Source organism: Phytophthora cinnamomi (genome assembly GCF_018691715.1).
Source record: "Phytophthora cinnamomi strain GKB4 chromosome Unknown Contig35, whole genome shotgun sequence".
Classification (NCBI taxonomy): Eukaryota; Oomycota; class Peronosporomycetes; order Peronosporales; family Peronosporaceae; genus Phytophthora; species Phytophthora cinnamomi.
Window position 1 is genome coordinate 308,973 of NW_027150968.1, and position 14,617 is coordinate 323,589.

The 14,617-nt window shown below is 51.1% G+C and overlaps 3 protein-coding genes across 3 annotated transcripts; 1 reads left to right on the forward strand and 2 right to left on the reverse strand.

Moving 5' to 3' along the window:
• Positions 1-5,096: 5,096 nt before the first annotated feature.
• Positions 5,097-6,755, forward strand: IUM83_16984 (Myb-related protein B; the record flags this gene model as incomplete). Its single annotated transcript, XM_067941905.1, has 1 exon — positions 5,097-6,755. One exon carries the CDS (start codon positions 5,097-5,099, stop codon positions 6,753-6,755), a length of 1,659 nt encoding a protein of 552 aa, XP_067792352.1.
• Positions 6,756-7,757: 1,002 nt separating this feature from the next.
• IUM83_16985 (Solute carrier family 2) lies at positions 7,758-9,224 on the reverse strand (the record flags this gene model as incomplete). The annotated part of the gene is made up of 1 exon (XM_067941906.1): positions 7,758-9,224. One exon carries the CDS (start codon positions 9,222-9,224, stop codon positions 7,758-7,760), a length of 1,467 nt encoding a protein of 488 aa, XP_067792391.1.
• Positions 9,225-10,587: 1,363 nt separating this feature from the next.
• On the reverse strand, positions 10,588-14,604 carry IUM83_16986 (Ectopic P granules protein 5; the record flags this gene model as incomplete). Its single annotated transcript, XM_067941907.1, has 2 exons — positions 10,588-11,355; positions 13,447-14,604. 2 exons carry the CDS (start codon positions 14,602-14,604, stop codon positions 10,588-10,590), a joined length of 1,926 nt encoding a protein of 641 aa, XP_067792353.1.
• Between the last annotated feature and the right edge of the window lie 13 nt (positions 14,605-14,617).

Here is a 14,617-nt window from a genome sequence, read left to right on the forward strand (position 1 = left end):
ATACGTACCACAACAATTATAAATTTCGTGCTCCGTAATAAATTACGAAACCAGTAAAATATAACGCAGTGCGTTACAGAACAGCGAACGGCACCGTGTTCTCATCATGCTGCTGTGGGATCTTGTGGGGCTGCAGACTGATGCTGAAAGAGCAAAGCTTCAGCTGCGCACACCGTGTGTGAACGAGGCTAGAAACGAGGTTAGATGAATCGAGGAGGGTTTGGCACTGTTCCTCACGAACCCACCACCATCAACGTTGCGGTATACTAAGTAATTGGGCAGCGGCATCGCTTCCGCGTGGACATCCGGGAACGTAGTTTTCGTTGCTTGTTAAATTAACAATGTTAATTCAACAATTAAATTTAATAATTTAATTGCTCAAAGAATGTTTGATGATGTAGCCTACCTAGGTAGTCCTCGACGCAACGGGTTAAAGGAGGGATCATCAATGTACTTGCCACTGGGTATTTAATCTACCTCACCCCAGCAAAACCTCGCAATTGCTGAGCCAACCACGTTCATGTTTTTTAGTGGTTATTAATGCAGTGTTTGAGCCAGATTGCTCCTAATGCCATGGATGAGTACTTTATTGCTTACGGGACATCGCGGCTGCGACGTTGCCGTTTGAACTAGTTGTACATGAGAAGCTGAACTCTGGTTGTACGCTTACAGACTGGAAATTACAGCCCAACCGTTTGGAGCTTCCCTACTCATCCAAGACGTTCAAGTGCGAAATCCGACAAATCTACTACTTTGAAAACAGTTTCTCCGAGTCGGTCGTCCATATCACGTGCCGAGTGCGGATAACTTTGCGCCAATCGACTCGTTCTACATGTACTACCTGACGCCAAGTGGTTCGTCCTGCACAAACGAATCTGAAGTCTTGTTGCTGTTTCAAATGACAATTAACGGAGGCTCATTCTGTGAACGGAGGAAAGTTGATCACTTTTGATCCTGAGGAGCAGATATCATATCACGTCATGTCAGTCTCCCCGGGAGACTCCCGGCAGAGGGTTGTCTCCGTTTGCCTCCTTCTGAGGCAGGCCTCAGTGTCAACCATCTTCATTCTCCAACTTTCTTCGAACAACACCTTCAGAGTTCCGCCAATACAGTATGATATTGAATTGGATCCACCGTCAGCCACTAATAAAAACTGCAATTTCAAGTTAACAATAATAAAAGTAATTTATATTGTATTGGAACAGAAATGGTACAACTTATATCACTTTACAGAGGGATACAGCAGTTGAGATCGCAATTTTCAAGAGAGTAGACTCAATCTATTGGTGCTAGCTGGGAGTTGAACGTCGTCATCAACAGGTTCAGGGAACCCCAGGCGCAAAACTGTCCTGATCCCGTTACTATCAAGATTAAACTCGGTTGATCGGCGATAGAGGTGCTGGTAGTGGTGCCAAATGAGCAGCTCAAACGGGGAATGTATGGGCTGATCGCACGCACACGTGGAAATAAATATCGTTCCGGAGACGCATGCCTGTGTGGATGCGCCCTAGAAGGAACTCACGAAGAGGGCGCCATTCGTCATGGACATCGCGGTCGGACGGGAAGATCAGCAGCTTCCACCTCAGGGAGCATCGAAAATCTGGAGCCCATGGTTCTACCACAACACCTGGACGGGGTCACACTCGAAGAAGTAATGCGTAGCAGCCTCTATAGCCCGGCAGCCAGGGCGCACACAGTGTTGTAGCAGCGGTGATACTGCATTCAAGTGACCCTGGTCCATAGACTGAGACTTTCGGTACTTGCCAGTGGGGGTACTTTTTACAAATTTATTGCCAATAATTAAGTCAATTTTATATTGTATTGAGGTCAGTGTAGTTCAGTAATAAAATTTATATTGAAAAACTGATTATTTATTGTATTGCACTATTTGTTTTCGACGTCTGTACACCTTCACTTCAAGATCACCCCACTACTCGATCGCTACACTACAGTGCACGATGAACAAGTGGCTCCTCCTCGCGGTTGCTATCGCCGTCCTCATGAGCAGACCTCTACCAATACGGAAATTTGCGAATTCTTCCCATTTCCCCCGTATCCTGACGAAGCCGGCATATGGGAGCAATTTGGTGTTTCATATGATAGAATATGCTATCTGTAGTGCTGTTCTGGGATACTCTGACAGCTCAATTGCTTTCTAATTCCTTCTACCACAAATTATAGCAGTAGCAGTTGTTTAGAGCTACCCACTGTATACTATCCCACCGGGCTGACTTTTGGTCACCTACTTCTAACTCATTCTTCTTTTGACTTCATAGCAAATAACATCCTGACCAACGCGTGAGCTGCTGCAAGAGGCACAAATGAAACAGAAGAAGCCTATGAAGCAAACGATGATCGACGGAAAGCAGCCTGCGCTTCGCAAACCAAACTTCTCTGTCGCTTTTGTAGCACGTTTGGAAGAGATCATGCTTCTTATAGCAACTCGACGACGTCAATGGCAGCTTCGACCGACCCAAAATACTTCAACAGCTTCAGAACAGACCTGTACAAGCAACATTTACATGGTCAACATCCTGTAAAGTGGGAATTCACGGCTCTATCTACTAACCCACACAAGCAACAATTTTCCAACTCGCCTGAGGTTTCTTACGCCGAAACTCTTGAGGCCGTTTTTAAATCGGAGGACACACTGCAGTTTACGCTTAGCTTGGTCATCGTTGATGTTATTATTGGGCGACTGCTCTTCACCCGGAAGAGGTTAACGGTCTCATGCACGCCCGGATCATGGCGATATTTGCGACGAAGGAGAAGTATACCAAGTTACGGTGAAGCGACCTTCGCGATTCCGCCTTTGTGTTCGTTTTCTCGGGTCAGCACGAGCGACCTCTTCAACACCATGGAGTGGAAGATATTAACAAGATTGGTCAGGAGTTCAAGAGTCTCAACAGAGAGTATGACAGTAACAAGTCGCTTTGTGCGGCGATTGACGGTTTTGATCATCGTCTCGCAAGCTTTCGGGCAATGTGGGGGCTCAGCGAAGCTTTCTCCAGGTTTCCCACACTAGCAAGTTTCTGCAGGGGTATCGCCACTGTCTTCCCAAACACCGCCACAGTTGAGTCAGACTGCTCACTTGTTGGGTGTGAGACAACGCATCGGAGGTATTCACTAACTGACCTAGTGCTTTAAGGCATCCTGCATTGCAAGCAGTGGCAGCGTGCAACTACTCCCGGTTCGTAGATGACCTGCAATAGCTCGGTAAATTTTGAATCCCATATTTCCCATATTTTGCTTTTCAAATGTGGTCGTATTTCCTGAAAATATGGGAAACTTGACCATTCCCGTATTGGTAGAGGTCTGCTCACGAGCACTGACACTCTCGCGGTGCCTACGGCTCGCTTCAACATCGATTCAGACGCAGCCCAGGCCATCCAGACTGACATTACTGTCGACAAGAGATTGCTTCGTGGACTTGAGATGCCGAAGGACGCGAGCGATGAAGAGAAGGGGTGAAAGACATCGCCGAAAAATTCGTGGCTTTGATAAAAAAAAAAAAGGCGAGACAAAAATTTTGCTGACTGGGTGAAGGCGAACACAGCGTTGAGTTTGAATAGAGAGAAGCTGGCGAAAACTCTGATGAAGGATAGTGGCTTTGCCACCTTGTTCAAGCCGAAGATTATGCCTTCCGAGTACTGTGTTTTCTGTTTCGCTAGCTCTGCTACCTCGAGTGTAGTCTGCAGACGTGTTTGCGAATTTTACCACACAATATCCTTTCGCTAGCTTCAGAATAAATTCACCTAACTTCACCAACATGAAGTATTACAGTAGCCTCAACTAGCTGCCCATTATGCTGGACTTTTTCAGGGCGAAGCCTTGTTTACTTGGAATATGTCTGAATGGAGAGCGAGGTGGTGGTGGTGGGTCTCGAGCATTGGCTGACGCGAGGTGGTCCATTTCTATGGCCCTTCAAGCTGGCCTGGCGCACTGGATAAACATCGCCTTCACCTGAAGCCAATAGAATCGACTCGTCACAGTTGCAGTTCCTTTCACCCAAAGCCGACGTGCGTTCACTCGTCACGGATTAGGATTGAGGTCCATGTATCACTTCCACGTTCGTGGATACGAGGAGGGATTCCTCATTCGTTCACAACTCTCGGTTCTGATTCTCGCGGATTCTGGAGCTTCCCCATGTCGGTACCAGCACATCGATAGAACGGAAGAATGACCAATGAAATGAACGACCTCGTCTTCTAAAACTCATCTAGCGCCACGAGATTGATCAAGAACGATGTTGTAGAACCTGTAGATCGAGTGAGAAGTACTCATGGTCCTCATGGTCCCTCCGCCCTCACAAAGACCTGTCCGCCATACTCGCGACGCCACGTCTCTTTACGCCACACCCACGACGTGCAAAGTTATGGTGGTTGAGCCCGATGTATTGTTACCGCTGTAATTTGAGGTGCCTCATGAAGACGCATCGACTTGCTTGCTTCCCGACCGCTGCACCTCTTGTAAATGTCGAGCCACTTCCTCTACAGTATGGCGCAACATCAAACAGGTGCGCCGACACCGATGGCTCTCGAAGGATTGCGGACAATTTGGTGAACCATTTTGCTGCGACGAGGGTGATTTCAATGTGAAATGGCCACAAAGCTTGCTCTGGACTCCTCGCAGTGGATCATATGCTAGTAAAGAAGAAAAATGTCAGTGTCTCCTTCTGCATCTATGGTACATGTACGAGTGACGAACTCTATAGCGAGTCGTTCCTAAATGTACGGTTGCTTTCCCACAGTCTGGTGAGTCAGTACACTTGGTTGCGGTGCGGTTTGCGCACTTTTGCTCTGATTTCAGAGTACCGAACCAGCTGGGTGCGAAACTATAGAGATAAGACGACACTCTGTTGAGATGCAGCTGAAAACCAAAACCGCATGCTGCATCCGGTGGAAACCATCATCAAGGAGATTCTTGCGCCAGGCGTTCAGACGGGATGGTGTGTAAGCAACCACAGTGCAGACCACCCAGTGGCCACTTGTCGACTTGCAGCTGAAGGAGACTTATCCCCCCACCCACCCACCTCGAACACCGTGGAGGAGGTTCTGGTGATTGATCTGTCGGGGCATCTGGGTCGCGCGACGGCAATGTTGACCTCCTCGTTTGAGCTCAAGCTGGACCTGAAAAACCTACAGACACCTTCGTTTCCTGGATACAGCGAAGCCGACTCAATCGCGCGGCCAATAACTTCAGTGCCTCGCGATGAAGACAGTTCCGTGGTGGAGAATGGAGCAGGTCAGCCGCTGTACAACGCCGAAATCTACGGGAGTCTGCGCAAAGGAGGTGCCGTCGATTTTTTCTCGATTGAGTGCACTGGGCTTGTGGCTGCCACGTTCGCGTCGACGTTTTCGATCGAGTGTCTTAACAGCGTGATCCAACCGATGCTCAAAAAGCATTTCGGTCTCAAGACGGCCGAACTGGCGGCCGCTCAACGACTCACATCTATTCCGTTAGTGTTCAGCTTCTTCATCGGGCTACTCTCGGACTGCTACCCGATTTTTGGGTTTCGACGCAAAGGTTATCTACTGATTGGTTTGGCGATTACAGTGTTCAGCCTTTTTGCACTCTCTGGATTGGACGCGTACATTGAGACTATGAAAGATGGGACAGCGGGGACTGGCTTGGCTGTTGCGATTATCACGTTCGCGACGTTGGCCAGTACCGGAAACATCATCACGTATGTGTGCGTGCACACCCGAGTTCTCGAGTTGTCCCAGCGCGAGCCACTCGGCATGCGTGGAGCTATTCAGGCGACCTACTTGATCTTCCGGTGCATCGTGTATATTTTCACGGATGCCTGCGCGTACATTGTTACGCTCATAACAACGCACCATTGCGCGGCTTTGCTAGCATCCGGACTCGTCATTGCGCTCTCGATGCCACTGGTCTGGAAAGCTTGGCAGGAGAAATACTATTCACTGTCGACGCCGATGAAGACTCGTGGGCAAATTCTGTGGAGAATCATGCAGCAGAAGGCTGTGTGGAGCATCCTGGTGTTCATGTCCTTCTTCACGTTGTTCGGCGGTATCACGTTCAGTGGCCCCTCTGTCATCGTCAGTGTTTGGGCTGGTGCCAGCGGCGACAACTGGTTCGTGCAGCAAGTCATGTACTACGGCTCAATGCTGTTGACGGTGGTGGCGTGGCGATACTACTTCATGAACCGACCGTGGCGCACGTTCTACGCCATGTCAACTGTCCTGCTTGTCATTCCGCAGGCCATCGTGGCAATCTGCGTCACTCAGGATGTTATCCGAGATAGGTACTTCTACCGCCTCATGACCCTGTTCACAAGCGTTTCAGGTGGAATCGGCTGGCTGGCAAGCATGGTTCCACTTACGGAGATCATGCAAGAAGGGTCTGAAGGCGCGATGGTTGGGCTCATGCTGTCGCTGTACTTCTTGGTTAACATTTTCGTGCAGACAAACTCTTCCGGCTTGTTTGATGGCACCAACTTCTACAACATCGCCGAAGTCGCGATGGACACGTCGGGAGCGCGGTCGGACGTACTCAAGGCTCTGCTGCTCAACTACGGCATCAACACGTTGGCCTTCGTTGGGCTATTCTTCTTACCGCGACAGAAGCTCGATACCCAACAGTTGCGCAGCTACGGCGGATACACCAAGTGTGCCAGTGCTGCCATCGTCACCTTCGCCGTCGTGCTGTTCGTGTACACCTTGACTATCACCGCGCTAACATTAAACCCCTCGACCTCCTGCACGCCTATCGCTGGTGGCCAAGGCTGCTAGATCCTCAGCTATTATTCTTCAAAACCACATATCGTTTCATGTAACCTGCTTCACTTAGTCGTTCCTCGAGACTGTTTTAAATCTGATGCGTTAAAAATCATGATTACCACCCTAATTTTTCAATCACTCCCGCCGTGTTACGGCAAGCACTTTACCAACAGCCAGCTTGAACCGGATACACGCTCAAGAAGAGCGTCACGAAGAACCCGTTTTACTGAGGGGGTAGCCACAGGCCATTTGGCTTCAGCGCGGTAAATCGATACCCGCGTCACCACGCCCTATCGTGTAGTGAACAGCACTACTATTGGCACCTCTACCATCGACATGAACCATGGTCGAGCGACAATATCCCCCATTCCGATTGAGTTGTTGTTTGGGAACCATATAAATCGTCTGTCCTCAAGTGGACGATTTGCAGTTGAGAAAAATTCGCTTTGCAACAGGAGAAGAAGCGCTTGCCGATCGGCAAACACTGTTGGCTGTCAGCACTGCAAGTAGAGCAAGGCAGTTTTGGTAGCTTACTTTTGAATTTGCTTCGAGAAACCTTCCACGCCGCACGTTGCGGCTAGAGTTCCGTCCCGTTTTGAATGAACTGACTGCATCCCCCAGGCGCGACAGTTGAAGGTGCAAAGGTACCGTACGAAACCATTGTAACGCAGAAATTCTGAATTCAAAGCTTCGATTCGCGTACTATGGTCGATGATTTGCGAAAGCGTTTGGCGACGGAGGAGGCCACGAGAAACTTTCGTTTGCAACTCTCCGCCGGCTGCTCACAAAAAAAACTACGAGAAGCAAACAAAGGTCCACGCTCAAGTCTTCGTTCCAAAATCAGTATGGAGGGACGAGTTGGAAATTAAATACTCCAGTACTTGCTTCGAAATTGATGTTTTGGTAGTTATAATGGTGATGATGGAGGGAAAAATCATTGAGCTCCGGGAATTACTTTTCAGGTGCGAATGGGCCGGGATACTGTTAGCAAGCATACTACAGGCACTTACTTGATCACTCGTTCGACGTCTTGTCGCGGCGCGAGTCGTACTCAGCCAGAATCTCCTCTGCCGACTTGCCCGATGTCTCCGGCACGAGCTTGAGGCCCAGCAAGTAGAAGATCGCCAGCAAAACCACGAACGGCACGTAGGCGTAGTCGTCGAGCGCATCGGAAATGTACGGGTAGGACACACCGACGATCAAGTTGCACAGCCAGTTGACGCCGATACAGAGCGACGACGCGCTGGCGCGGATCGAGTCCGGGAAGATGTCGGCCGTCATGACCCACACCAGCGGGCCGAGCGTCACGCCGAACGCGATCACATACAACGCAGTGAACACGATCGAGAGCGCCGGCAGGTCGACGATGAACGCCACCGTCATGCCAATGGCCATCACCACCATGCCCGCCAGTCCCCACAGGATCATGTTGCGAGCCCCGAACCGATTCGCCAAGACGCCGGTAAAGAACGCCGGCCAGATATTGATGAAGTTGATGATCAAAGTGCCGATGCGCGAGTCCGAGATGCCAGCGTCCGAGAAGATACTGCCGGAGTAGTAGAACACAGCGTTGATGCCGGACAATTGTTGGGCACACGATAGCAACAGTCCGCCGAAAAGCTGCATACGGTAGCGCGGAGCGAACATGGACTCCTTTGAGGCCGAATTGCCCTCCTCTGCGTGGAGCTTGTTCACCTCGAGCCACGACAGGGCGGTGATCACGTGTTCCTCGCCGTAGAGGCTGGCGATCACCTGCTTGGCTTCCTCCGTTCGGCCCTTGGTGAGCAGCCACGCCGGACTCTCGATCGCCATCGAAGGAGCCAGCAACAGATAGATGAGCGCTAAGACGCACGGGAAGGCAGCCAGGTATCGCCACCCACTGCTGGTGTTGGCGAAGAAGAAGCAGATCGCAGGCACTAAGATGCCGAGCGTCGTGAAGATCTGCAGACCAAGACCCAGAGTGTTGCGCATGTGAGGGGGCGACAGCTCGTTGATGTAGCCGCCGATGGTGGCCGTGGCAGTGCCCGACGCCAGACCGGAGATCAACCGGCCGGCTGCAAAGGCCCAGACATTGGACACCGAGGCCTGCACGACACCTCCGAGCAGCATGAAGACGCAGTTGCCCATGAGCGCCTTCTTGCGGCCGTACTTGTCACTGAAGTGGCCGCAGCTCAGCGACCCGATCATTGCTCCGAAGATCCACGCGTTCACGGCGAACGTCCACTCGAGCTTCGAGTGTCCGGGGAACATCAGACAGGTGTCATCGGCCACAGGTCGAGCATTGCACTCGTCCGTGTCGTTGTACTGCGACAGGTTCATCTGCGCGGTCGACCAGCCACTCTGGAATGGCTGGAGCCACGACAGCAGAGCGCTCGTGTACAGGATGGTGTTGGGCCTGATGAGTCGAGCCGCGGCCTTGTTGGCCTCGTCGAAAGCCGTGGCAGGTTTGGGTGACGCTACCTCGGCGTAGCTGCCCGTCATGCTGGACTTGTTCAGGGCGAAGACTTGTGTGCGTGGCACGAGGCTGAATGGGGAGTGAGGTGCTGTGCTGGGAGCATTGGCTGGCACTACTGCACGACCATTCGAAGCTTGCGGAACTGCAACTGGGTAAACGCCGGCTTGGGGGGAACCTGCGTAAACGTTAGCAGAGTCAATAGAGTCAATAGAATCGACGGGTGGCGCTGACAGTTGCAGTTCTCCTAGTGCGAAAGCACTCACTCATCACTGTTCGATTAGGATGGGCGCCATCGCTTCAACGAACAGTGAGCGAATCCTGGTCCGTTCACCAGCCAGATCTGGCCCATGCCCTGGGCCAGGGACCCCACGACGGAGAGGGGACACTCAAACGTGCTCGCAGCATTCACAGGCTTGGTGTTAATACCGCCCATAGATTGCAGTTCAACGTTGAATGTTTACACGTACTGGTTGTAGTAGGGAGGAATCGCCTTACAAAAGGACGATCCCCATCGTGCAGCACACCATAGCTGCATGTATTATAGTATAATTGGAGTCGACAGCTCGAGTGAGAAAGATCTTTTCATGAAGATTACCTACCATCCCTGGTACTAAGCAAATTTGTACTAAAATCGGGTTCTTTTTGGTAAAGAAAGCTGTGTCGCGTCAAGGACTACCCTGGTGTCTCTCTCGAGCAGCTGAACGACCATGTAAAGAACCACGGGCCGATTTTCCATCCCGACCTCGGCGAGCAGCGCGAATTTTTCCATGAGAGGGCCAATTTGTGCCATTTCCAGCGTGATCCGACCGCGCAATCGTACCAAACAGCCGACCGAATAGACCCGTGGTGGTCAGCCTTTTGCGCCGACGTTCGTTGTGGGGATTGATACTCTCGCTGGTCCCATTCAGAGCGCTCGACAACAAGATGCGACACGAGTATTTCCCTCACGGCGTGCAGTTGGGATGACTCGTTGATCCCGAGAACAAGGTCATGCACGAATACAAGCGCGACGCCGACGGAGTTCATGTGTTGACAACAACGCGTGGAGAGGCCCCGATGGTGGTACCGTTCTTCCAGGATTGACTCGTAAGCAGCGACGCGTTGGACATGGGGCTGGACCAGGATTCCGCATCGTCGGAGGAGGAGTGTCCTTACGAAGGCTGAGGACAACAATTCAGCACTTCTAGTACATTTGCTAGCCATTCCGTGTCATACCGTGATGAAATTGTTCTGCGGAGATACCGTGCCAACCATTAGCAAATGTTTTCACGTTTAGCAGTGTCTAGTTAAGATTGCAGTCTAGCTATTTCGTGCAATTAAGACGTCCTTTTGCTGGTTCTCGTTGGATCAAATAATTACTATCCTAATTTTTCTATCAATCTCGTCGTGTTACGGCAAGCACTTTGCCAGCAGCCACCCTTGAGCCGGATACATGCTTGAGAAGAGCGTCACGAAGAACTCGTCTTGATCCGCAAGGCTCCGACGGGGATCTCGAGCGAAGTCCACCAACGCGTCAGCGCGCCGTCCAAGCTGGAATGCATCTTTACTTTGCAGCATGGTCTCCAGGGAACGCAGGTGCTTCTCTGTGGTTCGGGTCATCTTGAATGGAATTCGGTCATCCACTCGTAGCGGCGCACCATTGCGCGTCTGCAGTCGCAGGTAGATGCCCGCAGCCAAACATGAGACGTGAAACTCCACGCCGTACTGCAAGGAGCCACCCAGGCCGATTGCTTTCATGATACCATTGTTGCGGCGCGCATGCCCAAGCTCAAGCAACAGATCGCACATTTGGCGCAGCATCTGTTTCTTTAAAGTCGATGGCAGCACCTCAGCCAGCGGTTTGCACACAAAGTTGGTCACTTCAGCAGCTAGAAACAGCAACTTCATCTGAGCGAGGGAACCGCTGCCCACGCGAGCTCGCTCCATCCAGCCCATTAGCTTTGTCAGCAGCGCAAGGCTTAACGACTCTGTCAAAACGGGTGCACGGCGCAATTGCTGAAGAAAGAGGACTTGGAGGGTGAGCAGTTTGCCTTGCTCCAAACACGCCGTCTCGAACTCATCCCCACTCAGCTCAGGAACCTGTAGCCGCAATGCCAAGGCGCCCCACATTCCGCGGCGCTCCTCAATTATCCACTTTTCAATGCTTTTCTCGGCGACCTGACTCATCACATTTACAGAAGCCAGGGCACGACCACACGCGGCCAAACAAGCTAGCTCTCCACCTCGGAAGGCCAAGAAGCTCCACAAAACCTTTCCGAGCGGTGTGCCGATGGCTTCTGCTGGAGACTGGACTGCGGATATAGTCATTCCGTTCGCATCCTCTTCCTTACCGGAGGTGCGGTCCGAGGAAGGTTGATGACTCCGATAGTTTCGCTGCTGTAATGCTTTTTGGCTGGATGCGAAGTCACGCACAAGGGCGTCGATCTCCACAAACACAACATTGCCGCACTTATTCCAGTTGAGAGAGCCACTTCCTGAAGAAGATGACGACGCATTCCCACCTGACTTCGGACTCCTTTGCATCTGATTAAAAAACACTTCTACCAGCGATAGATTGCAAAATCGTAGCACACCTGATATCGTGGCAGTCAAATCTTCTTCCGAAACGCCCTCTATGGCCTCATCAACACTCTTGGAAGCTTCGGTGCTAATGCCTTTGCCACTTTCCGGCTTGTATAAATGCACAAGCTCATCCAGTTTCTCGTATAACGCCGTACAGCTCGATCCGTAGAGTACCATAAGCCATGCAGCATGCTCGGAGTTGTAACGGTTGCCATCAAGACAGCCACGATCATTGACCTCAAACACGCCGAGAAGAAGTTTGAGGAAGAGATTTACCCGCTGAAGGCTAGCCTGCTTAGGAAGCGCTTCGTGGTGTAGCGTCGTGATTTGACCAAATAGGCGGAGAACCAGCTGCAGCCTTGTGAATGCATCCTGCATCATTGCCGCATTTGGTGATGGTGGGAACGGCCCATTTGAAACTATGCTTACCCCATTTCTCGTTGTTCCACGACTCGCAAGAGGTTCTAGCAGCGCCTCCAATGTGAACTGCTGTAGTGTCTCCAAGTCGCTAGTGGTCACTTTCCACTTTGACCAAAATGCAGATTGCTGCTTGATGAAATTAACGAAGTATGGCGGAAGCACATTAGTTGATGCTGCATGACCGGATTGAACCTGAAAATGGGGCATGTCAAGCACCAGTTCCAAGCACAATTTCGCAAATTCCAGCAGGAACGAGGAGCACACAGCCTCACTCTGGGCCCCAAGCCACGCGTCCGTCGATTTCCAAGTTGTACGGCACAAAACGTCACGGACCAGCCAGGATACAAATGGATACGGCGATAGTGTGGAGTGCAACGGAGGCACCAGTTGATCACTTGTGCCAGTTGCTCCCGTGAGTTGGTGTTTTTCCGTCTGAACAAGTTCTCTCATTTGCTGTACGATTTCCAACGTGAGACACCAGTGTTCCCATGCCAACCGCGTTACGAACTGATGAAAGTGCTTGCAAATGTGAGTAGGTGCATGCGGGACAAGCACAGTTAGATAGAAAGACCAAATTTGTGAAAGCTTTTCTGTCTGCGTCAAAGCTTCAATGTCACTGGCCGTCGACCGGAGTTGTAATCCGCCTGACGATTGATTTTTCAAATACTCAGAGCATGTCGCCACAAAGCAGGCGCAGATCGTTGTCCCCGTAGAAACGGTGTCTTGGTCAGACCATGGTGCACTGACAGCCGAGCCTTCTGTGTTCGTGGCTGGTTGGTATAACGTGGAGAGCAAAGGCTCGAAAAACGCTGTGATCAACTCCCACTGATGCTCCTCTGGGGCTACCCGACAGCAAAGTGTGAATAAGTCCAGGAAACTCTTGAGAACTCCAAGCCGTTGCCAATATACGATAGGATACTTGGACGATGAAGCAGAAGACGAAGTTTGTGCATCTCTTCCACGTAGCAGCTCAATAGTACCTCCAGGTTTTGTAGGGCCGCCTGCAGACAGCCCACCTTGCCATCGCAGTGACGTCATGTGCTGACTGAGAAACGTTACACACGACTCAATCTGCATAAACGGCAGCTCTCTCCAGGCAGTCGCTGGAATTCCAACAAGAGCCTCCCACACGACAGCATCGACTGGACGTGGCAACGCTGCCAAACCCGAGGAGCTCGAACCATCATCGTCCCCACTAGAAGAGGCCGGCTCTCCGTTCCCTGTCTGGAACCGATAATCATCGTGAACACCAACTAGAGCATGCACCATCTTCTCAACATGGTCTTCAAGATGAGCAGAGCAAATCAGTTGTAACACCTTGGCGTACACCCGAAGAACTTCGTCCAAATGCTGAGATGCATTCTTGTCCTGCGTCTTTCGACCAGTATCCACCAAACTACGATCTGCAGGAAACTGATGACTAATGTCGCCTAAAATCATGCACAGGACGGTATCCCGGTCAAACTTGGTTGGTGTTTGAGGGCTTTTGGTCTGCAACCACGCGCGAAAGTCAAAACGACGTAGCAGCGTGAGCTTCTCTTCACTCGAGAGCTTGGCGGAGCTGCTAGCACTCATCAGTTTTGCAAACATTTCAACAAACCGCGAAGGCGCCGCAGCCGGAAAGAAGCAGTCGCTGAGTAGAGTGATGCGAGATGGGTCTTCAAGCATGAGCTGAAGAAGGGTGCACGTCTCGCGTTCATCCACACACACGAAACTCAAACCCAGCTTCTTGATAGAACGCCACAACGCTTCACGTAACGGCGGCACCATGCGTGAAAGCTTTGTGTCCAACTCTGTGAGCAAACGAAACCACTCTAGCCCTTTGTTGTGCAGGCACTCCACTTCCTGCTCGGTCTTCTGGATAGGTGTGAGCGTCTCGGCTTCCGTAAAATCGACATCCACATTTTTCACATTTTCCTCCTTCTGAAGTACTTCGTTATCATCTGCGGGCGTCTCCATCGGTGGTTCATCTTCCAACGTCTTCTTTAATCGCTGAAGCCTCTCGTGTTCCAAACCTAGCGTTCGGACAACCTGATCGATTAGCAGAATTTGAAGTGACAGCATAAATCCATCCCCATCCAGCCTTAAAAACTGTTCAGCTCCCAGCAGAGTCGGTGAAGAGTCAGTCGTACTGCCGTCGTCGTGCTCACTTAAAGATGACATCACATTTTTGATTAGCATGGACCGCATATCACAACGCTCACCCTGCGCACGAATCGACTCGATTGCATCATCCATTCGTGAATCCATCATCCACTCCAGAAACTCGAATCGGAACGCCGCAGGACTACGGCAGCTGGGACCTTCAGGGCACGGCAAATTTTGCGTCACGGTTCTCGCTTTGCTGATGTACAGCTGTGAAACACTATCGACCATTTCAGAGTCAAGTGCCACAAGCACCGACAGGTTCTCCGAGAACTTCATGGCCACCGCTTTC